The 27,231-nt window shown below is 60.4% G+C and overlaps 1 protein-coding gene across 1 annotated transcript; it reads left to right on the top strand.

Moving 5' to 3' along the window:
* The first annotated feature begins 8,992 nt into the window (after positions 1-8,992).
* On the top strand, positions 8,993-26,290 carry WDR1 (WD repeat domain 1). Its single transcript, XM_056132740.1, has 15 exons — positions 8,993-9,212; positions 9,618-9,739; positions 14,601-14,691; positions 16,519-16,666; positions 17,217-17,397; positions 20,074-20,151; positions 20,371-20,451; positions 20,583-20,816; positions 20,915-21,004; positions 21,120-21,274; positions 21,472-21,559; positions 22,758-22,868; positions 23,457-23,630; positions 24,567-24,711; positions 25,501-26,290. Exons 1-15 carry the CDS (start codon positions 9,197-9,199, stop codon positions 25,605-25,607), a joined length of 1,821 nt encoding a protein of 606 aa, XP_055988715.1. The 5' UTR covers positions 8,993-9,196; the 3' UTR covers positions 25,608-26,290.
* The last annotated feature ends 941 nt before the right edge of the window (positions 26,291-27,231 follow it).

Here is a 27,231-nt window from a genome sequence, read left to right as displayed (position 1 = left end):
TGGCATAGTGGTCCAGGCAAGGACGAGCTTCCTCCAGTGTCATGTAGGCTTGGGCTCTTCTGGGCATCAACAGTGATGCTATGTCCCCGTTATCCCCCATGACTAAGCACAGGGACAAGATCCTCGCTTAAGCTGCAATCTTGCAGCTGAGCACATGTTTGGAGCACTGGCTGGAGCATGAGCCTACAGGACTCTGCAGGCTGATACTGTGGCCACGAAAGATGCCAACAGTCACACTCCTGCCCACAAGCAAAGGCCAAGAAGCCATACCCAGTCCACGAAGCCTACTGCCAACACCACAGCCTCTACATACATGTTCCTGTGGGCTGGGTGAGAAGTTTGAAGTCCCTTATCTGAGAGACTAAGTCCTCAAGCCACCCACCTCCATTGGCCTTTCCATGCATGGCCTCAGGGTAAGGAGTTGAGGGGATCCCTCCCCCAACAATCACAGGCAGCTCTGATTTGTGAGTGAACAATGATGAGAGAGAATACCATCGACACTGATAGCAGCAAATGCCCCCCCCCCCACCCCGTAAATGCTCAAGCCAGAACATGCCAAGTACCCACAGAAGTTCAGAAGAACCCCAGAAGGTCGTCTATACTTCCTGGTGGGGCAGTAGATGGGACCCAGTGGAGAAAACCCCAGTAACCATCCAGCAGGGGTCACTGGGGTTTTCTCTACTCCCCTCTGGAGAGAAAGAGAGCTGCTCTCTCCCTTTCCCCCGCTTCCCAAGTAGCTTTCCCCAGAACCAAGAAAAGCCAACAGTGCTTCGGACACTGCCCTCTGACCCTCAGTACTAAGAAAGTACCAATAGTTAGTGTCCAAGGGGGCGGCTAGAACCAATTAAGTGCTGGGAGGGAGTCATACCACAGGCAGTCAAGGACTCTTCCTGGCCCTTTGGAGCGCTGATATGTAATGCCAAGGTCACAGACTACTGACCATCCTGCCTGGACTGCATCTGCAACCACACCACCAAAATATCAGAATACCTGAAGGGTCAGAAGCTTTTACCCCAGGGATTCCAGAGAGTCAGCGACCAAGCACGCACAATGGGGGCTCTGCCCAGACTGACCAGTCTTAGTCAGAGGCTTTGCTGCCCAAATTGGGCACTATTTGGGGCAGAGGGATCCAAAACATGAAGTAGAACTGTGTGAACTTGACCACCCACAGTTATGTCAGAGAGCTCCACGACTGGACTTGTTAGGATGTGGCCACCCTGGCCGACAATCCTAAAATCAAAACTGACTATGCAAGGAGGTCCTTACCCCGCCCCTGCCTTCTTCAAAAGGCTAGTCCAGGCAGAGCCAACACCTCACTGGACTCTCACCTGGCCATGGGGCTGTAGGGAGGTTAGACAGGAGCCAGGAGGTCTCAGTTCTGACCCACAGTCTTTCTAGCCCTGTGTGGACAATCCCCACTACTTGACTCATTCAAGAACCTTGCTCCCACTGCCCCTTTCAATGCTGCCTGCTGAGGGTCAGCCTCTGTTTTGTGGTTCTCTTTAGTGCAACAACAGCTCAAAAGCCATTTCCACTCAGACTGCATCATGCAAACAAGCGGGGCACCCCACCCCTCAAACCCACCTACATTCACCCAAAATTTCCCCCATTTGTCTGGATCATTCCTTGGTATCTTCCCCGAGGTCATTTGAGTTCATTCGATGGCATCTTCCCCCAAAGTCATCTTCAATTTCAAGGAAGTTGGGACAGAGCTTTGCTGGCAGCTCAGCCCCTAAATCCTAGGATGGGTCACAAGCACCCACTTGGCGCAGGGCAGCCTGTGGCACTGGTGTCCGGGCTGGGGCCTGGCCAAGTTCAACTGTTTGGCCCGCTCAGTTACCTCAAACATGGACACCGAGTGGCTGCTCAGTGTGCATCTGACAAACACCTGGAGGGCGACCTTCCAGGCTCTGCCCACTCCAACCTTCCAAGATACTCGCCCGCTCTTCCATCTTGTCAGACTGGCAAGCCCCAAGAATGACGGACATAGTATGGCCAAGACTAGATTGTGTCCAAATTGGAAGCCCAAACACCTGGCCAGATACCACATGGGAAGCTTTGGAGCTGATCTGGAAGCAACCAGTAACCTGGCACAAGGTCCAATGTGCCGATTCAAGCAGAAGCACACATGTTGCACGGGACTGCCAGCTTGTACCAACTAGTTATATTTGAATCATGGTCATCCTTAGGGATGTCATTTCTCATGTGGCGGTGGGCTTCTAAGGCTCAAGTTGAACAAATCAGACTGCAAGGGACATAATTTTTCCTACCCTCTGCTGCCCTCACAGAACTACTGGCTTAAGCCAACTCGCTGCCCACAAGCAAAATCAAGCCCCTTGGCATCAATAACCACCCAGACAAGTTGGAAACTTGCTACAGTTGTAACTCTGGGAAGCAACTCTGCAGGATGCCCTCAACTTGCATAGCTGCATGCACACCAGTTCATTCCGTCCAGGGTGAGGCAAAGTCAGTGGTATGTTCTCGGTGCAGCTTTAGCAAGGGAAACCAAAGCGAACAGGCACGGTTTTCTCCATTTTTGCTCGCAGGGTTTCCCTGTCGCAGCTGGGACTCCCAACAATTGTCAGGATGAACCCCACAGCCCAGGGCGACCTCTGTTCCCTACACTATTACCTCGATGTTGTCCCCGAGCCTGCAGTTCAGACACCGGCTCCATGGCGCAGTGCTCTGCACCCCTGGGCTGCTCAGCTAAAACACAGATGTCATCTCTCTGGCCTGCAAGTCAGCAGGCTGCAGTTATGGTACCGCTGCATGTCTGACCTGGAGATTGAAGCTTTTTGCAAATTTAAGCACAACCCAGCACCAGGCCAGAAGCAGAAGCTTTGTTCCTTTACAGCAGGATGGGGCTTCTGCCAGTCTGACTTTGCAGCTGCTGGTTGAAAGGACTGATGAGCAGTGGAAGTCGAGGGAGCAGCCACTGGTAGCTTCCAGACCACGTCTCCCACCCCCCTTCCCCAACCCCTAGGCAGTCCACATTGGCCAGAGCTACAACCCCTTCAACCAGCTCTGCTTAGGAGTCTTTTCCCCATAGACTTTAAATTCTGTGTAGGCCAAGATTTCCAGAGACCCAGCGCAGAGGACCTTTTCAACCATAAAGCTGAAAGATGCTCATGACCCCCTGTCTACCCCCACCCCCACCCCACACAAACCCGCTCCCACTTCCAGTTTTGTAATCATAGGATGAGGACCCTGACCTTCAGTGACACTGTGGCATCTGACAAAAGACACTTGCCTGTCCCTCCCCGATTACACTGGAGGTCTGATTGGACACTTGGGTCCAACCCTGGGGCTGTTTCCTGCCCAGCCATCCTATCCAAGGTGTGTTCACTTTGGCTTTCCCTGTACCTGAAAGATTAGCAGGACATGGGAACTTAGCTCCAGAACAGTTTCCAAACCCATGAAAAAGTAGCCAACAGTCGCAAGAGAAAAACAGATGGCACATAAGAATCACTCTCCACATTAACAGATAAAGAGGTGGGTGATGCAGCATCACAACCGCCTCTTACAAAGGAAAAGCCTCACTGATGCAGAAGCAACCTGAGTTGTTTTTAGAGCTAGAGCTTCTCACTGACATCGGGAGGAGCACCAGGTGCCCACAGACACAGACTATGCTCTTGTCCCTGCTAGAGTCATTACAGAGGCAGTAGGAAGGAATTTCATCAGCAAAGAAAATTCCGTGAGGCAGTCTCACAGTGGAGCTTCAGAAGACAACGGCACCCAAGTGTTCAGAGGTTTCAGCCCAGTGCCATTTATGTCTGCCAAGCTCTCTCTGGGGAGGACTTCTGTTGCGTCCCCCAATGGCTGCCTCTTGAGCTCCTGCTCAACCAGGGGTCTTGGCCCTCAGTGGGAGAGGCTGCTGCAGTCTCCCGGTCCAACCCAAAGGCCAAACAGCTGCCTTCCATGGCAGAGGCGGCCCCGTCACTGGCCAACACGGGCACACTTTCAGTGACCCCGGACCAGGCCAGTGGAGTCCTCTACACTGACATATCTTGTGGGGGAATGCCACCAGTCTAGGATACAGAATCGTGCTAAACATTCCCTTTGTCTGGTCCATTTAGAGGACATTTTAGGCTTCAGAACAGGTAAACAACAGGACTTGGCAGTTCTTAAACCATGGACAAGTACAAAGACGAGAACATTTCATCCTGTAAGACCAGACACCTTCCTCCTGGCCAAATAGACCCACACCCTCCCTAGGCCCTGGCCCACTCCTGTAGCCCCATATTGGAACCCACAGATTCTGATCGTTGTCAACTTGATTCCTGTTCTCTTAGGAACAATCTGGGGGGACTAAGGCGCAAGCTGAGTTGGAATGAGTGTTGCAGTGCCAGTCACCTCATTAGCAAACAAGGAAACAAGGGGCAAAGCACTAAGTCAGTTGTGTTGGCTTGGGAAGTAGCCATACCTTGGTCCATAGTGTGCGTGTGTGTGTGGGGTGGGGGGGGTAGACACAAACGAATGCAAATGTTACCACTTTTCTGAGACATGCAGCCCCAAGGTATGTACAGTTTCAAGCCCAGGGTGCTCTGGCCTTGTTTAACGATGAAGTCAAATGTGAGATGCCAGTCTCTCCAGGTGCGCATTTGGGGTGCTACCTGATCCCTCAATGGAAAGCTGTTTGGACCCAGAATGCCTCATTGGTCATGACTGTAAAGAACGTGTATGTGGTAGTACACGCAGAGTATCCTGAGATTAGAAAGTGGGGCGAAACGTACATTCAGGGAGGCTCTAAGTTGACGCCTGCTCAGTACTACAACTAGTACCCTGAGCTGTCCAGGCAAATACTGATTCCAGAAGTCAGATTGACAAATGAGTCAGTCCAAGGAGCCCACAGAGGCTAACAACCCAATGAGCCCTTGGGAGAGGTCTCCCCTGTGACACGCTCAAGTGGGCTACGGTTGATGCTGCTGCGAACTCCCAGCAGGGCTGCAAGCCAACACACAACATCCACAGCCAAGGCCCAGTGTTGGACAGCCTCTGCCGGCTCCCCTCACAATTGAGGTTGGCAAACTTTGGCTCCAACTTCAGTCCCCCACTCCCTAGGGGCCAGAGCTGTCTGCAACTCCTGTCTCCTAGTGCCCTGGCTAATCCAAGAAAGAAGCCCAACGAACACAAGAGGGTTTACGAATGATCAGCTGGGGTGTGGAGAGGAGCAAGCAGAAGGGAGAAGTTCTAGAAAGTTCCATACTCTCCCCTTTCCCCCTGCCATAGGCTCCTCAGCACTGTATTTTGGAAAGTGGATTAGAGTACATTCTGCACAATTGGCACCAAGTACCCTCTACACCCAGAACAAGCTGGCTCCCCCATGTCTGCAGGTGCCAGGAGAAAGTCCCCCACACCATGCTTCCAGACACAGGGGTCTCATTCGGAAGTTTCTACAGAAAGCAGCTCCTCCTTGATCAGGATGGTGTGGGGTTCCTGTCCTTAGCTAAGGGATCAAGAGAAAGTGCCTTCTGCCTATTGACCACCTTTGCCACTCGCTGCCAGGCCTGCCCCAGACAGGAGCCTGGAACTGTAGTGTCCTCAGTCCCCTGGAGTGGGTTGTTCCCCTCACCCCTTCTCCCCAGGACAGGTCCCAGTCCCCAGAGTCTGGGGGGGGGGCATTGGCGAGCAGCGGGACCAGGCCTCCAAGAGCTGCTGGGTTAGAACAGGGGTCAGCTGCCCACCTGCCCCTCACACTTCGGGCTGGTTTCTGATGGACCCTGGGCTCTGGGGCAAGCAGTCTCAGGCGGCCCAGGTCTGTGTGGTGGGTCCCTCCAGGACAGAACCCATCAAGCAGGGGAGGGGGCAGTGCCATTCTCTGGTTCCCCATTTACAGGTTCAGGGGAAGGAGGCTACATTCCATCCTGGGCTCCCCCAGGAGGGCAGTTTAATTGGCATGTGGCCGAACAGCCTTGCACTTGGCTGCAGGAAATGCCAAATCAGTTTCAAAGCCCCACTCCTGTGTCAGAAGGGGCGCTTCTTGGATTCAGATGGCGTCCACCCTTTGTGGAGGATGACGCGTTGCTCTCCCGAGTGCAGTCTCTTACAAGTGGGTGGCCAGCAGCAGAGGGGAAGGGACATGAGATGGCAGCCCCTCAGCAGGGCCTCTTCACCCAGCCGCAGGCCGCAGGGGCCCTTCCCGCAGCTCACAAAATTCATGAGTGGGGAAGCCGAGTCTGGGCAGAGTGGCTGGTGGGGGTGCACCAGCACTCAGAGGTGGCCAAGCCCTCACCCACACTTTAAGGGTCAGGGTTCTAGAAGTTGCCTGTGGAGTGGCAATTGAAGGTCCGTAACAAGCTCTCCCAAGTCAACTCTTGGGTAACAGGGCCCTGCAACTCATCGCCAGCACTCAGTGGACCCCTCTCTGCTGAGCGCAGCTCCCCAGAGTCTGTAGGGCCTTGAAGCACCCTTTGGAATTGGGCAGCCCGAGACCCCACATGGACCACAGACAATTGATCTCAGCTGTGGGATTAATTGAACCACCTGGGGCTGACCAGTCAGTTCCTGGGTCAAAGAAGGGAAGAGTCTGGAGAGAAGGTTAGCTTGAGGCCCTAGCACCCATTTCCAAGGGCACTAGCTGTGCCTGGGTGGGAGTGCTACTTCTGTGCCTTCAGAGCTAGTTGCTTTCGGCTCCTGATGGCTGGTGCTGTGGGTTAAGAGGGTAGGAGTGGGAGGGTGCTCCGGGATAGGATCCAGCACTCCTGGAGAGGGCAGGTACTCGGCCCCCACCACAATCTCCTGCTGAGGGGCTTCACATGTGCCCCAGACTAAGAGACCCCTATGCTGTGCCTGTGACACTGGAACAGGCCTCAGAAGGCATCGGCTCCCAGGAAAGTACCTCCCCCCCACCCTTGGGAAGGGGTTCTTTTTTTCTCCAGGGCAAAATCCCAGCCCTGCCCTTTAAAGACATAGTAGAGGCCTTCCAGGCCCAGAGTTTGAATTGGAAGGCAGGAATCTTGAGAGCAAGAGCGACCCTCTCAACCTAGGGTTCTTCGTGCTGGGGTCATCTAATGCAAGTAACCTAAGGGCCCACTTGGCGTGAAAGGCGAGCAACAGAACCCACAGGGATATGTAAAAGCACAGCTGAGGCAGCCTGGGGTCACCCCAAGAACTCGGGCTCATACCCAGGTTCCTCCTCTCTCCACAGCAACTGTGGGGGGACGGATACATCAAGAGTGGCTGCCCTGGCAGCCAACATTAGTGTAACATCAGAGATTCCAAATGCACCATATCACCAGGCTGACATCCTCAAACAAAACATCCTGGAGACCTGGGTTCCTGCCTGCCAGGGTTCAGGCAATGCTGAATTTGCTGTCACATTTTCAGCAGCCCACACCTCCAGGCCCATCCTGTCCTGGTTCTCAGCAGGGAACTTCCAAGTCACACTAGCAGGACTGGGGTGGGGGGAGGGAGGCTCTGTCAAAGTCTATCTTGCAGATGAATTTCTAGACTTGTGTTCATACACCAACACACCAAGCACATCGAGGCCCTAGCTGTGCCAGGGAAAGACTAGAGCACAGTCAGAAATAGGAAGACCCAAGTGCCACAGCTGGTAGCTCCTTGAAGTCACCAAGAAACTGCTGTTGGCCAGCATGCCCTCAAGGCAGTGCCAAGACCTGGTTCAGGAGGGCCAGGTGCTTGCCCTTCAGCCCTCACTCGAGGCCAGGTGCACCCTCTCAAGACCTGGGGGTGGCAAGCATGTGCCCTTAAGCCAGTGCAAACCTCATGGGATGGGGGGGGGGGGGGGGCAAGTGCTGCCCTTATGAACCAGGGTGGGGTGGCAGGTTCCTTAAGAGGGAGGTGTCAGGTGACTGCCCTTATGTCAGTGCCCAGACCTCATTCAGGGGGTCCTAACCATGCCCTCATTGCTGGTGCTTTAAATGCCTTGTTCACAGAAAGACCATCAGTTCCTGGGCTTCAAGCTTTCAGTTTAAGCACAAAAGAAATTCCTGCAGTTTTTTAAACCTCAGGAATTGCTCAAGGTTTACAGTTGATTCGAATCTTCTGGTATTTGAAGAGAAAATGTCAAGAGTAGGGGAAAGGGGGCGCCCAGTTCTGGAGACTGGGGGGGGGGGGCTGAGAGAGGGAAGCAGCTCACTTTACTTATGTTCCCGCTTTCAAGAGCGACTCCCTTTAAGTGAAGGTTTCAAGGAAAAAAACACCCAGAACACATTAAGGACCGACTGCAAAAAAAAAAAAAAGGCAGAGGGTCACCCGAAAAGTTTCCTAACTCGAGATTTGAGTACCACTGTGCATTGTGGGCTCCCCGACCGGCCAAACAAGCGAGGCCGCCCTCTCCTCAACAACTAGGGAGCTCCCGCACGGCGGCCTCTTCTCAGGCGTCTTCGAGAAGTCGTTGCCTCGATCTTAGAAGTTTCCTTCTCCCCTCGCGCCTCCCCTAAGCCCTAGTTTTCCCAAAGCCTCTGGAAAATCCCGCCACACCCTTTAGGATTTCTTCCCAGCCTTTTAAGACTTCCAGATGAGTCCGGGCCGCGAGCAGCTCCCGTCAAGCTCCCGCGGCCGTTTGCCAGAGCGGCTCCCGAAAGCCAAGGTTTCAGGGAAAAAAACACCAGACGCCGCCCGCACGTTAACGAAAGCCCAGGCCGGCGCCAGTCAGGAGGGCGGTGCCGCGGAGATTCTCCCGGCCGCGGCCGCCGTTCCCGGGATCTTCGGAAGCCCAGCAAGGCCGAGGCCGCCCGCCCCGCATTTCCCTCCCCTCGCTTGTCCGGCTCTCCTCCCGTCCCCGCCGCCCGCCCCGCGGACCGGAGCCCGGAGCCCCGACGGCAGACGGGCCGCCCCCACCCGCTCCCGGGAGCAGTCCGAGGTGCGGCGCGCCGTGCGGCGCCTTTTCAAGGAGCCGGGTGTGCTGTCACTTCCGGGGGAGGGTCTTCCGGGGCGGGGCCTGCGGCGCGCAGACGCGCTGGCGTGGCGCCGGCCGAGCCGAGCGTTTGACTATATATGGTCAAAGCTGGGGGCGAGCCGCGCGCGGGGCCGCGCTTCCGGGTTCGGCGAGTCGGCGGCGGCGGCAGCGCGCGGAGCAGGGCGGGAGCCGCAGTCGCCGCCGCGGCCGCTCGCACCGCCCCCTCCGCGCCCCTGGGCACGCCCGGCGCCGCCTCCCGGCCCGCGTCCCCCTCCTGCCGCTCGCTCGGGCTCGGCCAGCTCTGATCGCGGCGCCGGCGGTGGCCAGCGGGCGAGGATGCCGTACGAGATCAGTAAGTGCGGCGGCCCGCGCGGGCGCTGACCGCGGGGGGGGACCCCGCCGTGGCCACCCCGCGCCCCGGGGCGCCCGGCGGGAGGGGCGGCTCGGCCGGGCCGGGGGCCGGGGCCGGCGCTCGCGGCGCCGCCCGCCTGCCGTGGGGGGCACTCGGGACGAGCCCCCGCCGGAGGGGCGCCCCCACTGGGGCCGCGGGACCGCCCCGGGCGTCCCCCACACCGAGTCCGGAGCGCGGACCAGGAAGTGGCGCCGCTGCCCCCCGCCCCCGCTCAGGGCCACCCAGCCCCGGGTGCGTCCAGCCGCTGCGGTCCCGGCAACAGGTGACCGGCGGGGCCGCGCCCGGCCCCTCCCCCCGCCCGGAGGCTGCCCGTGCTCATCCGGGACTCGCGCCCTGTCTCCGCAGAGAAGGTGTTCGCCAGCCTCCCCCAGGTGGAGAGGGGCGTCTCCAAGATCCTCGGCGGCGACCCCAAGGGCGACAACTTCCTCTACACCAATGGAAAGTGCGTCATCCTGAGGAACATCGACGTGAGTGCCCCCTCCTCCCCCCCCCCCCCCCCCCCCCCCGCTTCCTCTTCTCCGCCGGCCGCGCCTGCGGGCACGCCACGCCCCCCTCCGGCCCGCCGCGGGCCCCATCCTGGGGGAAACTGAGGCTCCACGAGGCGTTCTGGGACTGTGCGTTGAGGGATGGCCCGAGGCAGGAGCCGCCGGTCAGCTGCCGCGCCGACCTTGGCGTGGCGGCTGGTGTGGGCCTCCCTGAGCAGGGCGAGGCTCTAGGCGGCCTCGGGGAGCGCCTGCCCCCCCATGGCTTACAGGACGCTTCCTGTGAACCCGGGCTTAATCATTAACGGCCCCGGGGCCCTGCTGGGCTCTGCTGACCCACGCCCAGTCTCTGTAGAATCAGGAACTGGTGGTTGGCGCCCCACTTCCTGGGAACCGGGGTGGGGGAGCCACTGGTTAGTGGCCAGACCCTGGCGGGTGGCCCCCTTGTCCACGCCTCCAGATGTCGGCTCCCTCACCGCCCCCCCCTCCCCCCCCCCCCTCTCGCCAGTCCCGGGGGTGTGGGGATGGACGCCCGGCGGCAGTTGGGGTCCAGCCAGGTGGGAGCTTGTGGGTGGGTGGTTGCAGGTCTAGCCCCTGGATGTGGGGGCTTCCTCCCGTCTGCTGCTGGTCCCGACCCTTGGCCTTAGGAGTCGGTGAAGGAGGGATGAGCCCCTCCGGCCCCTGTGCCAGCTGTGAGAGGCTCTTGGGGGCCCTGTCCTTCCTCTCAGTGCCTCTGCCCTGGTCTGGGCACCTCTGTGCGCGGGTGGGGTGAACGGAAGGGACTCGAAGGCGCCACAGCAGCTCTGCTGGGTCCTGCGGGTGAGGAGTCAGTCTCAGGGTGAGGACCTGATGTGGCTGTGGCCCAGGGATGCTCACGGTGTCTGGCAGACCAAAGGCACTGAAGCTGGCTTGGGGTGCAGAGTATGGGGGTGCCCGGCAGTGCCCTGTATCTCCATGTGCTCGCTGCCCCTTCCTGGAGGACAGTGCGCTGCAGCTCTGAAGAGGGTCGGGCCTAGTGAAACGAGAGACACCCCCCACCCCTGCGCACTCTCTGAGCTGACCTGCCCACTTCCCCAGGTACCCCTGCTTCCCTTACCCGGGACACTCTGTCCTAGCTGTGCTGGGCTCCAAGCGGTGGGTGGTCTGGCTGTCATGGGCAGTGGGGCCTGGCACTTACCAGGGCGGAGTTGAGCCCCATACAGGAAGCGGGGGGGCAATGAGCCAAGAGCAGGCTCTGGGATGGACACGGGACAGCTGGGGGCATGGAGCTGCCCTCGGCTGATGTCTCAGCACACCCTAATCAGGCTTCCCAGGTGTCCTTCGGAAGGCATGACCCACCAGGAACCCCAAGCATCTCCCCACATTTTCTTTCCCAGCCGTATTAGATTATTGGGGGCTTCTCCAGAATCGGCCACATTTCACCACATCTACCAGTGTGTGCCTCGTGTGTGCTCCTTTCCTCTCTCACCTGGGCTGTCACTTAAGACAAGCTACTCTCCCATCAGCACCCTGGCTTGCCTCTACTCTGCACTCAGCATTCAGCACTCAGCACTGCTTTGGAAGGTTCTAGTAAATTGGAGTGTGGTGGCTCTCTACCCTCCTGCCAAGACTGAGCAGCCCCTTCCTCCCAGCCACTCACCATTGGTGCACTCAATTTCTGCTCCTTCTAGAACATTCTGCGTGTCTGACTTGAACAATTGGGGGTCACTGCACTGTGGCCTTGCTCTGGATGTTCTGGGCTGGCCCAAGTTATGGAACAACACTGCCCTCACCTGCTTTCCCTGTCTGCAGACATCACTGGACCCAAGGGGCATCTCCTGAGGGTACCCCAGTCCTGGCCTGGCCTCCCCACCACAGATGTGGGTGAGCCGGCAGGGGTGGGCACTGCTGCCTTCCCCCTTTCCGAAGCTGGCTTTGTCCTCCCTTTGGTCCTGGCTGCATCCTCACCGACAGGTGAGCACCAGGCCTGCCATTGGGTGCTGTTGGCCTTGGGCGGCTTGGAAGGTCGGTTTGCATTCCATTGCTCTAACCCCATCTGGTGCAGGATTCCAGCCTGCCTCGGCTGCCTCCACCATCTGACACTAAGGAGTCACTGCCTGTGGACTGGATTCGGCATATTGCACTCTCAAATGTTGAGGCCCACAAGGTGCTGGGAAAGCTGGTGCTCATGTCCTGCACGTTTCAGCTGTGCCCTGCAAAGGAAATTGCTCTGCAGTGAGGTGTGGTGGCGAGAGCACAGGAGAGACCCGTCCAGAGGAGCTGGGAGCCCAGCAGGGCAGCACCAGTGAGCTGCTCCTACTCGGGTGCCCGAAACAGCTGGGATTTCGGGGCTCCCAAGAAGAAATATGCCACCTGCTTGGCAAAGTGTGTGCGTCAGCTAGGGGCTGGGTCTGCGTGCGTGTAGTCATTCCCAGCCCAGGCACAGAACCATCTGATCGCCGGGGCCGGGGGTGGGGGGTGCTGCCGCAGGGCTCACCTCATCCTTGAAGTACTCAGGCCTGAAACAGCCCGGCACAGGAAGTGGGTAGGTCCTCAGTTTGATGTCCGTGAAAGGGCAGAAATAGCAAGTCATCCTCAGCTACTCTGACATCTTAGTGGCCCACATTGCTGGGCTGCGGGGGGGGAGGGGGGGGGCATTTTCTCCACCCCCTCCCCTGCTGAGCTCAGAGCCCTCATGAAGCCCATTTGTGTTTCTCTTTCACTTGGGTGCCAGCCCTGCTAGTCTTGGCACAACACATCACAGTCAGGGCCCCTGAAGGCCTCTGGGTTCCTCGGGCCTTGGGCAGCAGCCTGGGACAGAGAGGAAGGTCTTGTCACTCCTCTGGGGCCTCAGGCAGGGACACCCATTCCAGAGCTGCTCTGCTGCCTGGTGTAGCCGTCATGCCCCTCCCTGACGGCAAATTGACACTGCTCCATGCTGGTGACCAGGGAGTTGCCCAGGACTGCCCAGCAGCCCAAGTCTGGCCCTAATGTTAGGAGTGCCAAGAACCATCTAAGCCCTGGTCTAAGACTGTACGAGAGCGACTGGAGCCATTAGAGCCAGCTGTACTGTGCAGCGATGGCTGGTCTCTGGGGAAGAGGCACGGTTGGATTGGGTTTTGCAGGATAAGTAAGAGTTCTGTAGCTGGAGATGAGAAGATAGGGGGCAGTGGAGAGGCTCCTGTGGGGTGAGTAGGAAAGAAAGGGAAGGGAGGCCTGGTTACAGCACCGCCTCACCCTGGGAGCATGGGAGGTGCTCCTAGTGCCTTCATGGACACTTGATTCTGTGGGCCTGCCTCTGAGGTGCGGTCTCCCTTGCCCGCTGTGCTGGCCTCCCAGACCTGTCCCTGAAGCTCTGGCTGAACTTGCCGTTCTGGCTCCACATCCTGCCTGCACTTCCTTGGCTTGGGAGGGTTCCTTTTATTATTTTTTAAGAGGTCCACATATGGCAGTGCTCAGGGCTTACTCCTGGCTCTGTTCTCAATCATTTCTGGCAGGCTCGGAACCATAAGGTTTAAACCTGGGTCCGCAGCGTGCAAGACAAGTGCCCTCCCCACTGTACTGTGGCTCTGGCTCCTGCCATACCCCTTACCTTAGTCTCATGCTGGCACACACCCCACCAGGGCTGGCACCACACACACCCTGCCACCACCCTCACGTACGCTGCCGCTGCCTACCGCACACAAACTTGAGCTGTTGGGAGTGTTGGGTCACAGCTGGTGTTGAGGTAGTGGCCATGCCAGAACCTGCTGCCTGCTCTAGGCAAAGGACAAGGAGGGGATGAAGGAGTACATTGACCAGGTTGTGGACGAGTGCCAGTTCTGCCTGCCACCGCCTGCCCCCCACCCTCTCCCCACATGCCGCTACCCATCTCTGGGCCGGCTCAGGCCTGGAAGGTCAGGCTCCCCACCTGCTCCAGTCCACGCTGGGCAGCGGGGGGGCAGAGGACACCCGTCTGTGTCTGCAGGGGCAGGGTGGAGGGTGAGAAGGGAGACTGGGGTGGGCTGAGACTCTACCACTCTGCCGCACCTCTGACCCAGGGCCATAACTGCAAGCTGCAGTCTGTGCGCACGCAGTGTTTGGGCTGGGGGTGGGGGCGACCATGGTAATCGGGGATTGGGAGGGGTCAAGCCTTTATACCCTCCTGAAAGCCTGCTCAGCCAGGGGGGCTGGGGTCTGCATCTGCACAACTGGGTGGATGCTCCTGGGCCCAGCGAGGTGACCCCTCGTCTGCCAGGGGAAGCTGGCAGGAGACCATCGAGGGCTCAGGGCAGTCTGGGGTGGGTAGAAGTGGTTGTGATGGGGGACCTCCACCCTGCCCAGCAGAGAGAAATTGTCAGCAGGGGGAGGGGGTCGCCGATGGCCAGGATACTCGTGGTGCGGCGCATGCAATGGCTCCTGGCAGTGCCCGGAAGGAACCTGGCGTTCCTGTGTACAGGGCACTCGCTTGCTTTCTCTGTAGACGCGGAGCTTCGGTCCCATGTGCTCTTACGGGATCCACGCTAGTACTGACACGTCCGCGTGCGGAAAGCAGAGAGGAGCTTAAGTCACTCAGACTCACCTCAGGCCTGAGGTCGACAGGGAGGTGGACTTCTGGGATTCTTTTTTTTCCCTTGAGTTCTGGGCCAAACCCAGCTATATGCAGGCTCCCTCCTGGCTCTGTTTGCAGGGGTCACTCCTGGCAGTGCTCAGGGTGCAAGGGATGAAAGCCATATTAGCCTGCTGCAGGCCAAGCTTTCTACCCTCTGTACCGCCTCTCTGACCCCGGTCTCTGGGAGTTTCCTCGTGAATTTGCATTCGCAGGGCTGGGCACCTTCCCCACTGCGTCTGTGGTCAGCTTTTCCCCCCATATTCATTCCCCCTGCAGAACCCCGCCCTCGCCGACATCTACACGGAGCACGCACACCAAGTGGTGGTGGCCAAGTACGCGCCCAGCGGCTTCTACATTGCCTCCGGAGGTACGTGTGCGCGTGCCGGGGCCGGGAGAGTGGCTGCTGGTCAGCATCCCCTGGGATGGGGGGACAGCCATTCCAGAACTCAGGGCAGCGGCACCCCGAGTGGGACCACTCGTTGCACGGCCCGAGCTTCCTTGTGTGTCCACGTCTGTTCGTGTGCAAGAGCTGAGTTGCCCTGTGGGTCATCTGTGGGTTGCTTTTCCCTGTCCGGCACAGCGCTGGCCTGGTCATCATCCCGTTTCGTTGGTGCTCGGGCTCTGTCCGACCCAGCGTACTGTGGCTAAGAACGGGGCCCTGGCAGAACTCTGGGACCACCTCCTCTGAGGCCCGTGTTTGAGCAGCCTTACAGTGTCTGTGGGCTGCCTGCACCCCTGCCCCGAAGGCCCCTTCCTCACCGCACGGCTCAGCAAGTGTGGCACCGCGGAAGTGCTAGAGGGCCTCAGCGACAACACAGCACCAGGTCTGTGTCGTCCACACCCCCCACCCCCAGCCTCCACTTGGCCGCAATGGGTGTTTCTTTCCAGTGGGCTCGGCTGTTGCGCCTGGCCCCTCTGGGCTGGAGTGCGGGGAGCAGAGCCAGCAGGATGCCCCTCTGACAGCTCCCGCTGGGCCTCGGACTCCGCCAGGACAGCAGTGGATCCTTCTCACGCCAGAAGGCTCCAGGCTAAAAATAGGCAGTGTGTAAGCACTGCCTGGGGGGGCGGGCACTGAGCTCCGGGTGATGGGGTGCCTGATGTGCCAGGGCAGGCGGCGTCTGGGCTGCAGGGGGCTGTCTGAGTCACTGAACTGGCTCCCCCCGAACTTCCCAGGGTCTCCTGCAGGGTGCGCTCCCCCCAGCCTACCCAATGGACCATTCTGCTCTGTGGGAGCCATTTTAGCACAGCTCGGTTTTCTGGGGTATTCTGGGGGCTGTTGGTGCTGGGGTTCCCCACCCTCTTCCACAGTGCTCTCAGCGGCCGGTGCCTTCAGCACCAAGGGTGGAGGTCAGCTGCAGGGAGCAGAGGCTCCGATGCCAGTTCCTGGGTGTCTGTCACTTGGGGGCCCATGGTCTTGCCCTGTGCGGGGCCTGCATCTGATGCCTCAGGCCCGCACCTGAGCTTCACACCTTAGCCACTTCGGGAACAAGCAAAAGGTGTGTGCGGGGTCTGGCGGGGGAGGCAGGCACTTGTAGGGCTGGCAGGGCCGTGCTTGTCCCGAAGTTGTGACTCGGTGCGGCAGCCCTGGCCCCGCCTGAGCCCAGCAGCTAGGATCACCCTGCCCAGTGCGTGCGTGTGCAGCTGCAGGGCCCTGACGCTGGATTCTGCCCAAAAGCCTTGCCCCTGCCAGTCCATCTTCTGGGCTGTCCCCTGGGGCTGTTGACGTGGAACTCTGTCCATACCCCACTTCTGCCCATGCCGACTGTAGACTCTGTTCTTCCTGAGTGGATGCACAGTGGCCCTCGTGTGTGCCCCACTCCCTTCCCCTTCCAGGAGTGAGTGGCCACAGCCTCGCCTTTCCTGCTGGCTCAGGCATGTGCATCTGGGTGACAGTGGAGGCTAGCAGGTGGTGCGGCCCAGCTTCCTGTGACTGACCCGCTGCAGGAGCTCCTGTCAGCCTGGCTGGTGGGATCCTACACGCACAGTGTGGCGGGCAGACCTTGGAAATGAGCACAGGGCTGGGGCAGCTGGCTAGGGAGGCGGGTCACTAGCACCTGAGGCCCCTTTACTGGCTCTGGGGCCCCCAAACCTGGCCTGTGGGGGACTGGCTGCTCCTGCCCCTGCAGGCCCGGCCCCTTGCCCTGTGCCCACTCTTTCCGAGGCCCAGGGATGACCCCAGCCCCTGTGCCCACAGATGTGTCCGGGAAGCTGCGGATCTGGGACACCACGCAGAAGGAGCATCTCCTGAAGTATGAGTACCAGCCCTTCGCAGGCAAGATCAAGGACATTGCGTGGACAGAAGACAGTAAGAGGATCGCCGTGGTCGGGGAAGGAAGGGAGAAGTGAGTGCCTGATGGCCTATCCTTCCTTTCTTTCCCGGGTCCTCCCAGCGGGGGTCGCCCTGAACTGCCCCTGCTCTGGCCACAGTGCTTTTGGGGGCTCCAGTGGCCGTCATCCCTTGGGGTGGAGACCCGGGGCCAGCCCAGCCTTCTTGCTCCATGTGCTTTCGGGTACCCCCTCCCCGCCATGCCCCCGGCGCTTGCCCAAGAGATACTTGACCCAGAGTTCCGTGCGTTTAGTTTAGGTGTAGGGGTGAGGGCTTTGCACAACTCCTCATAGCAGACACGCTATCGTTGGTGACATTGAGCCCTGTGACCACTTCTCCAGCACCTGCTTGCTGCCCTCCCTCAGGCCGCTCGGGGCCTGGACACCCAAGATATCCCTCCACGCTCGGGTCTCAGGTCTTGGTTCCGTGTTGATGCAGTCGTGTGCCTGTCTGCGCTGTCAGTGTGCACAGGAAAAGTCGGGGCCCCCTCCCCACCCACACTTCACCCTGCCGCGCCCCGCAGCGTCGCAGAGTGGGGCCCAACTGTGGCTGCTCTCTTGGTCAAGGTTCGGAGCTGTGTTCCTGTGGGACAGTGGCTCATCCGTGGGTGAGATCACTGGCCACAACAAGGTCATCAACAGTGTGGACATCAAGCAGAGCCGGCCCTACCGCCTGGCCACCGGTAGCGACGACAACTGTGCCGCCTTCTTCGAGGGGCCTCCATTCAAGTTCAAGTTCACCATTGGCGTGAGTGTCCAGGCTGGGGTGCTGCGGGGGGCAGGTGCTCGGAAGGGCTGGCACATGCCTCTCAGCATGAGCCCATCCTGGTTTTCTGACTGAACAGGACATTTGCAGCACAGCCCAGTACTCGCTTCTGCTGGCCAGCAGGCAATAGGCTTCTGGACCTTCTCTGAGAGATGGGAGGGCTCAGCCAGGGCTGGGCAGGCCCAGGGTTGGGGGCGGCAGTGCCCACCAGCCCGCTGCCCAGGGTGCCAGTGAGCAGCAGGGCTGGCTATGTGCCACCCCAGAGGAGGTGCTGTGTGGGAGCTGGGTGCGGGCCCTCCAGCACTGTGCCCCAGAGCTGCCCCCCTGAGCAGGTGGGGGCTTTGGCAGGCTGAAGGTCCAGGCGGGTGAGTCAGGGATGGGAGAGGGAGAAGGGTTCCCATGGCAACAGCAGTGCCTCTGTCCCTGCTTGTTCCTTCCCAGGAGGGATCGTGGGTTTGAGAGTGGAGTTAGTTGGTGGGAGGCTGCTGGAACGTTGCCTCCCCTCCCCTTCCCAGCATACCCTCCCTTGTGCCTGACACCGGCACCCCAAAGCCGCGGGCTGTCCCCTGAGCTGGGGATGGTCGCAGAGTCAACCAAGGGTTCAGACAGGAAAGATGTCAGCAGGCTCAAGGAGTGGGAGGGAAGGGCAGGACCCCCCCAGTGATCACCCGGGCCTGAGGGGTATGGAGGGCATGGGGAGCCTTGGATCCTAGGCAGCCGCCAGGCCTGCTCCCTGGTGAAGGTCCCTGGCGGGCAGTGGTCGTGTAAGGGGCACGGAGCTGTCAGATTTTGCCTTGGAAAGGACTTTGGAGGCATCCATCAGTCTGGCCAGCGCAGCTTCTGTTCCTCTCGGGAGTTTATGGGCAGAGAGCGCTGCTGTGCAGAGTGCCACCCCATCAGAGGCCCCGCAGGCTCCTGTGCCTGCAGCGTAATGCGCATGCACTTCTTGTGTGGCGACCCGCCCTCAGCCTCCATGCTCTGAACAGTGTCCTTTGGGGGCCCAGGAAGGCACCCACAGTGTCATCTGCCCTCGGCCTGGTCCTGGGGATCCTGTGCTGCGTGGGGGCCCCGGGATGGACTTGTGGGGAACTGGCCTTGTACTTGCTGCCTGGGCTGCTCTGGCACCTTTCCTACACGGGGACCCAGCCCCATCCTGGACACAGGGGTCTGTGGTCAGGGTGTCCGTTGGCTGGAGCCAGGTAAGCCGGCGCTGAGGCTTCTGGGAGCAGCAGGCGCACCTGAGCCTGGGGATGTCGGCTTCACGGCCACCCCAAGTGCTCTCCCTGCAGAGGGGCCCCCTCTTTCCGGACCCTGTGGTGAGTGGCGGGGACCCTCAGGCCACCCCCAAGTGGGCAGCTTTCTTGGACAACAGCCTGGCAGCAGGGGACAGGGTTCAGGGATGCCTTCTGCTTTGCCACCCTCTGCCCCAGCCCCTGAGATTCCCAGCCTGCTCCCCTCAGGCTGGCCTGCCTTCCCGGTGGCAGGGCTATTTTTAGCTCCCTCTCCTGCGCCTGCCTGGCTATTTCGGGAGCCCACATTGGCCAGGGCTCGGTCAGGCCACGGGCATCTGGCAGCTTCACAGCCCAAGGGCTTGTGGAGAGGGGGGGGTGGCGGGGTCGGTGTCTGCCTGCTCCTGCTGCTGGGGGTCCACGCAGGGACCCGTTTCACAGATGTTTAGTGGCCCGAGGCTCATGGCATCTCAATGGCCACTGATGGTGGAGTTCCTTGGGGGGACTCGGCCCATGGCTGTGCACCCCAGCCCTGCAGTGCAGTGACGGACAGTTTCCGGGAGCTGGGACAGGGCTGATTGGGGCTCCCTGCACCCAGAACGTCCCAGAACCAAGGGAACCTGAGCGGAATGCTGGGTTGAGGCGTGGGGTGCAGGCTTCTCTCAGGGAACTTGACTGGCCCCCTCTGGGGCGTGGGGTTGGCGCCCTCCAGCAGAGAGCATTCTAGCCTGAGTCTGGAAATTGCTGGGAAACCGTGCCTGAGGGGGTCTGGACTGGCTACTGTCGGCTGCTGTCTAGGTCCCTTTGGTTCCTGTGTCCCCCTGCCATGCTCTACGCTGGCCCAGGCTCTGCTCTGGGTGACGTGGCCTCACAGAGCTGAGGCGATGGCTCCATGCGGTCAAATGTGGAGCAGGCGTCTGAGGCCTGGGTCTGGGTCCCAAGCCCTGAGGGGGCCCGTCCTGCAGAAGGTGCACCCCTACAGGAATGCAGGAGCTGCCCGCAACATGTCTCAGGCCTGCGGGGAAAGGGGCCAGACTGCAGCAACCTTCCAAAGGCACGAATCAGAGTCACGTTTCCACACACAGGACAGGCTGTCCATGCTCTGACCGTCATCATGTCTACAGGGCAGATCCTGTGTTGCTGGAAGTCAGCTGCGGGCAGCACAGTGCTCCTGAAATGCCAGGCGCCTGTCATTTTTCAAGAGCGAGGAGGACCGGAGGGGTGTGGGGCCTCTCCTGGGAAGCAGCTTCCTGGGCATCCTGTGCCCCCACTTCACACAGACCTTTATTCCCCGGGGAGCTCACAACATTATTTAGTCTCTTCAAAGTCTATGCCCTTCAGGCCCTGGCGCATGCTGGCGCTGCTGGAAGGGGCCTGACCCAACCCCAGGGGTCCTCATGCTCTCATGTGCATAACTGCTTTCCTGCAGGACCATGGCCGCTTCGTCAACTGTGTGCGCTTCTCTCCTGACGGAAACAGATTCGCCACGGCCAGTGCCGACGGCCAGGTGAGCAGGCTCTCCTGTCCAGCTCCGCCTTCGCTGGCCTGGTGGCACAGCCCCTCAGTGAGAAGGAGTCTGGGTCCAACCCAGAGCCTCTGTCCCAGTCACAGTCGCTGACACTCCAGGGCAGCTTCACAGGGAGGGATGCACACTCGGACCTGGGTGGTCCCCGTGCGGGGCATGCGGCTCCATGTGGGTGACCCTCGTTTGTTCCTCTCTCGGAAGATCTTCATCTACGATGGAAAGACGGGGGAGAAGGTGTGCGCACTCGGGGGGAGCAAGGCGCACGACGGCGGCATCTACGCGGTGAGACGCGGGCGGGGGGCTGAGGCAGGCTGAGCGGGCTCAAATAGGACCCCCCCGGACTGACCTGTTGGACCCAGATAAGCGAGCCCGGGTCTCCACCTCTGACCCATCGTTCATGCTGTGACCACCAGGTGAGCTGGAGTCCCGACAGCACCCACCTGCTCTCGGCCTCTGGAGACAAGACGGCGAAGATCTGGGACGTGGGCACCACGTCGGCCGTGAGCACATTCATGCTGGGCTCCACTGTGCAGGACCAGCAGCTGGGCTGCCTGTGGCAGAAGGACCATCTGCTCAGCATCTCCCTGTCCGGCTACATCAACTACCTGGACAAGAACAACCCCAGCAAGCCCCTGCGGGTCATTAAGGTGAGGCTGGGAGAGGCCCCGGTTATACCCTGAGTGGGCTTCCTAGAGGCTCTGTCGCAGGCGGGCCGTCAGCTCAGCTTCGTGCCGTGTCCCCACAGGGCCACAGCAAGTCCATCCAGTGTCTGACGGTACACAGCAACGGGGGCCGGTCCTACATCTACTCAGGCAGCCACGATGGCCACATCAATATCCTCTGACTGCCCGATGGACTGGAGCGCGTGCCCCCTACTCAGGGCAGCCTGTCCTGTGCACTCGGGCCCTGGGGTGGGGCCTCGGCACCCTTTTTCCTTAACACGCCCACATTACTGGGATGCTGAGACGGGTGAGAACGACACCTTTGCCGGGAAGGGCCACACGAACCAGGTGTCCCGGATGACTGTGGACGAGATGGGGCAGCTGGTGAGCTGCAGCATGGATGACACGGTGCGCTACACCAGCCTGGGCCTGCGGGACTACAGGTGAGCTGCCCAAGGCTGGAGCCAAAGGTCGTGGCCACCCCATTTCCATGTGGTCAGCAGGTGGGTCCAGGCGGCCTATCCCAGAAGCGCCGAGCCCAGGCCCGGGATGTGAGTGGCAACCCATCAGTGCCTATCCCAGATGGGAGCGGAAGTCACCACAGCTCGGGGCTCAAAGTAAGGCCTTTCCCTTCTCCCAGTGGACAGTGTGTCGTGAAGCTGGATGTGCAGCCCAAGTGTGTCGCCGTGGGCCCTGGGGGCTACACCGTGGTTGTCTGCATTGGCCAGGTACGGGTCCCTCTACCCAGAGCGGGCAGGCAGGCATGGGCTTTCCTGGGCCTGGTTCTGGGGTCCCAGCACCCAGTGTCTTCGCCCTGCCTCAGGGGGACCACAGCGAGCTCAGGCCCCAGGTGTGTGTGGAGTGGGGCCGTGGTTCCTGCAGCATCAGGACCACAGGGCAGTGTCCCCACCTGCACAAGCCGGTGGGATGTCTCCCAGCCCAGCCCTGGCAGGGTTCCTGGCCGCGCCTGCTCTTGGCATTCAGTGCGCCACTGTATCTGAGGCTGAGGCCTGACCACTCCCCCATGAGAGAGGTGATGTCACTGTGCCTGGGGCTCGGCATCTGCGCTGGGCTTTCCCTGGGGAGTGGCATCCGTGTCTGTCATTCGCTCCCATGGACAGGTGTCAGCAGCCACCTAGGCAGTCAGCAGGGGGCAGCAAAGGACTTGCGCACCGCCAGGAAAGGCCGTGGGAGGAGCTGTAGGTGGGCAGTGCCGGGGACGTGCCCATGGGCCTGGGCTGAGGCCAAGTGGCTACATGTCCAACATGGGATGGCAGTGGTTTTGGGACCACGGTCTCTGCAGAGACAGGCCGCAAGGACACCTTGTTCCCCAGGGGCCTGTGGACTGATGAGCGTGGGTCTAGTCCCGTCTCTGGGGTGTGTGGGGCCTTGACCCCCATGTACTCCCCTTGTGACAGGGTCCCGCCCTCCCCGCCCAGCACGTACCCAGTGGACTTTTGCCCCATTTAGCTCCTGGGGATCAGAAGCTTGATTTTTCTCCTGGCCCTGAATTCAGGCTCTGCTGACAGAAGGGCCAGACCCCAGAACCTTTCAAGCTTCCCTTGGCTGGGCCAGGACCAAGCTGGAATAGTTATCCTCACTGGGGGCAGCCACCCCTGCCTCACCCCCATGATGGACGTGGCAAGAGAGGGTGTGGCTGGCAGCCCAGGCTTCTGCGGGAGTTGGTGGGGGATCCCCAGAGGCACTGGGCCACTGGTCAGGTGGGAGTGCTGCTTGGACCTGCAGCCAGGGCCCAGGGGACCCTATGTCACTGGCATGGCCGGTGCTGGGCAGTGTCGGGTACTCACATGGGTGGCCATGCTGTGAGGAGGAGAGTAGGTGGTGTGGGGACGGAGGACACAGCCCAGGGCCCACCTGGTCCCCTCGCTGACCCCATTCTGCCCACCCCAATCCTCCTGTCTCTAGATTGTTTTGCTCAAGGACCAGAAGAAGTGCTTCAGCATCGATAGCCTGGACTACGAGCCCGAGGTGGTAGCCGTGCACCCTGGCGGTGACACAGTGGCAGTCGGCGGCACGGTAAGCCCCTTCCTCACCCGGGGCTCTGCTCTGAGGACAAAGAGGGGTGCCAGGATAGTGCGGGGTGCGGTGCCAGGGGTCCCTGGAAGTAGCCTGATGCACTCCCTGCAGCGTGTGTGTTGGTACCCGGTCATGCTCGTCCTGTCCATGTCGGCATCATATCAGGGATCCATGGCACCACCTGCAGGGCCTCCTGCAGACAGTGACAGCATCTAGGATTTGTCATGCTTCTTGGGTCATGTCATCCCTGGGCCGGAGTGCCCAGAGCACTCCTGCCGGCCAGTGTCCCTGCAAGGGCCAGTCTTGTTGATCTTGTTGGCCGGCGCCATGTGCCTTAGGGACTGGCTTCCTGGTTAGCGGGTGCCCCTGGGCTCCGGCTGAGGACACTTGTGCACCCGGAGGGGCTGCCTGGGCCACCGGCAGGGAGTTGGCAAGAAACGACTGGGAAGGGGGCCACACTCAGTGCCCAAGTGCCCATAGAGCCAAGGGCTCAGGCGTGCAGGGTTTCCCCGAAGGCAAGCCTGTGAGGACTGCCCAGGGAGGCTACTGGGGTGTGCACTGGCGTGACCGCTGCTCTCTCACCCACAGGATGGGAATGTTCGCCTCTACTCCATCCTGGGCTCCACACTCAAGGCCGAAGACAAGCTCCTGGAGGCCAAGGGCCCCGTCACCGACCTAGCCTACTCCCACGATGGCGCCTTCCTTGCCGTGTGCGACGCCAGCAAGGTGGTCACCGTCTTCAGCGTGGCTGATGGCTACTCGGTGAGTGTTTCTGAGGATCACGCCAGGCAGGCCGAGGCCGCAGCAGCGGGAGCCAGGGCAAGGACACAACGGCTGGCTGGACGCTCTTTCTGGAGACGGTCATTTCTGGGTGTCAGCACCTGACAAGTCGGCAGGGCGCTTCTGGGTGCAGGCCTCCGTGTCAGCACTTAGCCTAGGTGTTCTGGAGCCCCATGGTCATTGCTGTGCCCTTTGGGGCTGCATTGGCCCCAGGAACCTCCTGAGCGTGGGAGAGACTGCCTGGGGGTATGCAGGGAGCCCCAGCTCCTCCTGGGTAGATTGAAGGGCATTGAGCACTTAAGTCCTGCTGTCGCTCGCCTTCTCTGTCACCTCCCCTACCCCCTGCTGACCAGTGCGCTGTGTCTGTCAGGTGCCTTGTGACAGCATCTCAGACACACACGATGCCCCCCGCCCCCCATCCCTTCTTACCGTCCTATCAGGCTCTGCTGCCTCCCGTTTTGAGGACCTGGAGATTTCTACGTGGGGAGGTGGGCAGCATCTTCATAGGCCAGCCAGAGCAGGGTCCATGCTGGGACCCCCCCGACACACACCCTGTGGTGCCAGGGCTGTGGGTTCCCCGCAGATATAGGAGGCGCCAGGGCCCTGTGCTGTCGCACAGCCCTGAGACATTCCTCAGGCTGGACGTGGCAAAGCCAGAGGAGAGAGCACTGTGCTGGAGCTATCCGGGCGTTTGGGGCGCAGCCCTGGAGATGGAGGCCCTGCTGGCCTGCAAGGCGGAGAGACTGCTGCCCATGGCCCCTTGCTGGCTCGGCGCGGGGTGCGGGAGGTTGCCTGGGAGCCCCAGTTTCCCAGGTCAGCCCTATTGCCATCAGCCACATCACTGTCACATGGGCTAGGGGATGGCCTGCCAGCATTGGCTGCCTCTGACCCCTCCTGCCCCTTTTACCCCATACCTAGGAGAACAATGTCTTCTACGGGCACCACGCAAAGATCGTCTGCCTGGCCTGGTCCCCAGACAACGAGCACTTTGCCTCGGGCGGCATGGACATGATGGTGTACGTGTGGACTCTGAGCGACCCCGAGACCAGGGTCAAGATCCAAGGTGACTGCCACCCCACAAGGCCTTCTCCACAGCCGCCCCGGGGTCGCGTCTGCGTCTGGGCCAGTTGGGTCCAGGGCTCTGCATGGCACCAGAACTGGGGGTGCTGGCATGGGGCCAGGCCCAGGAGCTGGGTGATGGGTAGGGGCGCGCTTATGTCCAGATTCAGGGGACCGAGAGAAGGGACCTGCCCAAGTGGGGCACAGGCAACCTGGGGCTCCCTCCCTGGGCCTTGTGACAGCTGGTGGCAGCCAGCCAGCTGCCACCAGCTTCTCCCCAAGGCCTGCAAGTCCCCCTCGTCACCTAAGTTTCGCAGAGGCCAGGACTCTGGGGTGCAGGGAGATGGTTGGAGGCCACCAGAGAGTGGAGCATGTGGTGGTCAGTTGTCATATGGCTGTGGTGTGGATGGGTGACGCGGTCAGGCGTGGCTGTTGCGCTGCTGTTTCACGAATTGATTTTGTGTGAGAAACCCCTGCCTAAGGTCCCCCACATCCGGATGTGTTTTAGGCATCCGTGAAGTGACCAGATATGCCCCCCACTGACAGCTCTTCCTCGGACATGTTACCACTCGGGTCATTACACCCGGGGCATGTGTCTGTGTCTGTGTGTCTCCGTCTGTCTGCCTGTCTATGCAAAGCACAGGGTTTCCACTCCCTTGCGAGGCAGGCACTAGGGGACTTGGTGGTCTCCAGGACGGTGGCATGTCCTAGGGTGCTGCCGTCTGAGGTGGGCTGGGTCCGGCTCATGTTTGTTTTCATTTCTGGGCTCCCAAACCTGTCCCTGTCTTTGCAGACGCCCACCGGCTCCACCACGTCAGCAGCCTGGCCTGGCTGGACGCACACACGCTGGTCACCACATCCCACGACGCCTCCGTCAAGGAGTGGACAATCGCCTACTGAAGGCCAGCGTCCTCCATTCAGGGACTGGACGTTCCTGCTCCCGCTCTCCCCGCCCCTCCTGGAGGGAGGGAGCAGCGCCCGACCCCTGTCTCTGCAGGGGCTCCTCTCTCTCAGCGTCCTTCTGAAAGCTTTAGACAGTGAGTTTGCACATGACAGATAATGAGCACCCACGCGGCGAGGGGGCCTCACTGACCCCCAGGACTAGCCTGAGTGCGGAACATTCCAGAGGCGGAGCCTCGTAAGCACACCGTCCCGCTCCCCCCGTGGCTCCTGCATCTGTTGAGGGAGGCTCGACCCACTGCCCCCTGAGAAGCTTCCGGCCCCGGCAGTGAGGGGGTCCCTGGTGGCAGCCGGCTCGTGGGTGCGGAGCAGTGGGGTGCGCCCCGTCAGCCTTGCTTCACCATCAGTCTCCGTGCTTGGTTTCAGGAATGGAATCGTGAGGATTTTTTTATATACGTGTCCCCTAATTGTTACTGTCAGTCCAGCTAGCGGGCAGGGGTCTGGGCCCTGACACCCCATCCCACCCTTCTGCGTGGATGTTCTCATGCAATTTCTTAACCCGTCCTGCCCCCCAAGAGCAGAGATTAATTTAAAGGCAAAGATGGAGTCACTGTAATGTTCCTGTCCATGTTTTCACTTTTCTTTTTCAGTGCAGAAATTAAAACAGCAGCAAAAAGCCTGGTGAGGGACGTGTGTGCGTATGTGTCTGGGTGTGCGCGCGAGCTTGTGTGAGCCTGTGTGCGTGCATGTGTGATTACATGAGCATGTGTATGCACGCACGCATGTGTGAGCCTGTGTGTACATGTGCTGGCTCATGGCCCGACATCTGCACTGTGCACACGTGGAACAGGGGCACACGGAGACGTCGTCAGCTGGCACATTGCTCTGGGGGGGATTAACGGGGCCCACGCAGCACGCCAGAAGCTCAGGCTATGAGGTCTTCCCCACCAAGGGCTGCACGCCTGCATCTGCACCCCCACCCCGCTGTTTAGGGCAGTGTCACCCCTCCTTTGTCTGGACCCCATCCCTGCTTGCCTCCCACCTGAGTCCCAAGGCGAGGAGTAGCTGACCTCAGGTGGACCAGACCTCAGGCCAGCACTGCGCGCCCCTGACCAGGGAGTCCCATCCCAGGGCCGGTGTAGGCCAGGAGTACGTAGATCCTGGGGGGCCTTGAGCACCACTGGGATGGTTGTGGTGGTCCCCCGCCCTGCGTCCTAGGGCCCTCTCATTGAGCCCTGTCCTGAGCACCGCTTCATGGCCCCCAGCCACCACCCCTGTATTCTGCCCCTTAGAAGGTAATACTGCAGCTTCAGCTGATGGGAGGAAGTTAACTGCTGATCTGTAATGGCCGAGATGGGTGGCGCACAGACAACCCAGAAATAGCCCCATTGTCCATATTCGACAGTGGAGACTTGGGGGGCCGTGCGCTGGAACCCTGCATGCGGAATGGCTCTGTGTGTGCATGCTTGCCTGACAGACAGATGCGGCCTCTGGCCCCGGCCCTGACCTTTAAGTGGCGGGGAGTGGTGATATGTGGGGTCAAGGTGCTTGTGCATGTGGACACCCTGGTCAACCCCTGCGACACGTGGTGCCCTGAGCATTGTGAAGTGAGTCTCAGCCTCCC

Source organism: Sorex fumeus, unplaced genomic scaffold (assembly GCF_029834395.1).
Source record: "Sorex fumeus unplaced genomic scaffold, SorFum_2.1 ptg000095l, whole genome shotgun sequence".
Lineage (NCBI taxonomy): Eukaryota > Metazoa > Chordata > Mammalia > Eulipotyphla > Soricidae > Sorex > Sorex fumeus.
The sequence above is the reverse complement of the archived record's forward strand: the minus strand, read 5'-3'. Positions and strand labels throughout refer to the sequence as shown.

Bases quoted from the DNA above. Each gene is read 5' to 3' on its own strand.
- WDR1 (XM_056132740.1), top strand. The intron at 9,740-14,600 runs GTGAGTGCCCCC...TTCCCCCTGCAG, and splicing joins TCATCCTGAGGAACATCGAC to AACCCCGCCCTCGCCGACAT. The intron at 14,692-16,518 runs GTACGTGTGCGC...CTGTGCCCACAG, and splicing joins CTTCTACATTGCCTCCGGAG to ATGTGTCCGGGAAGCTGCGG.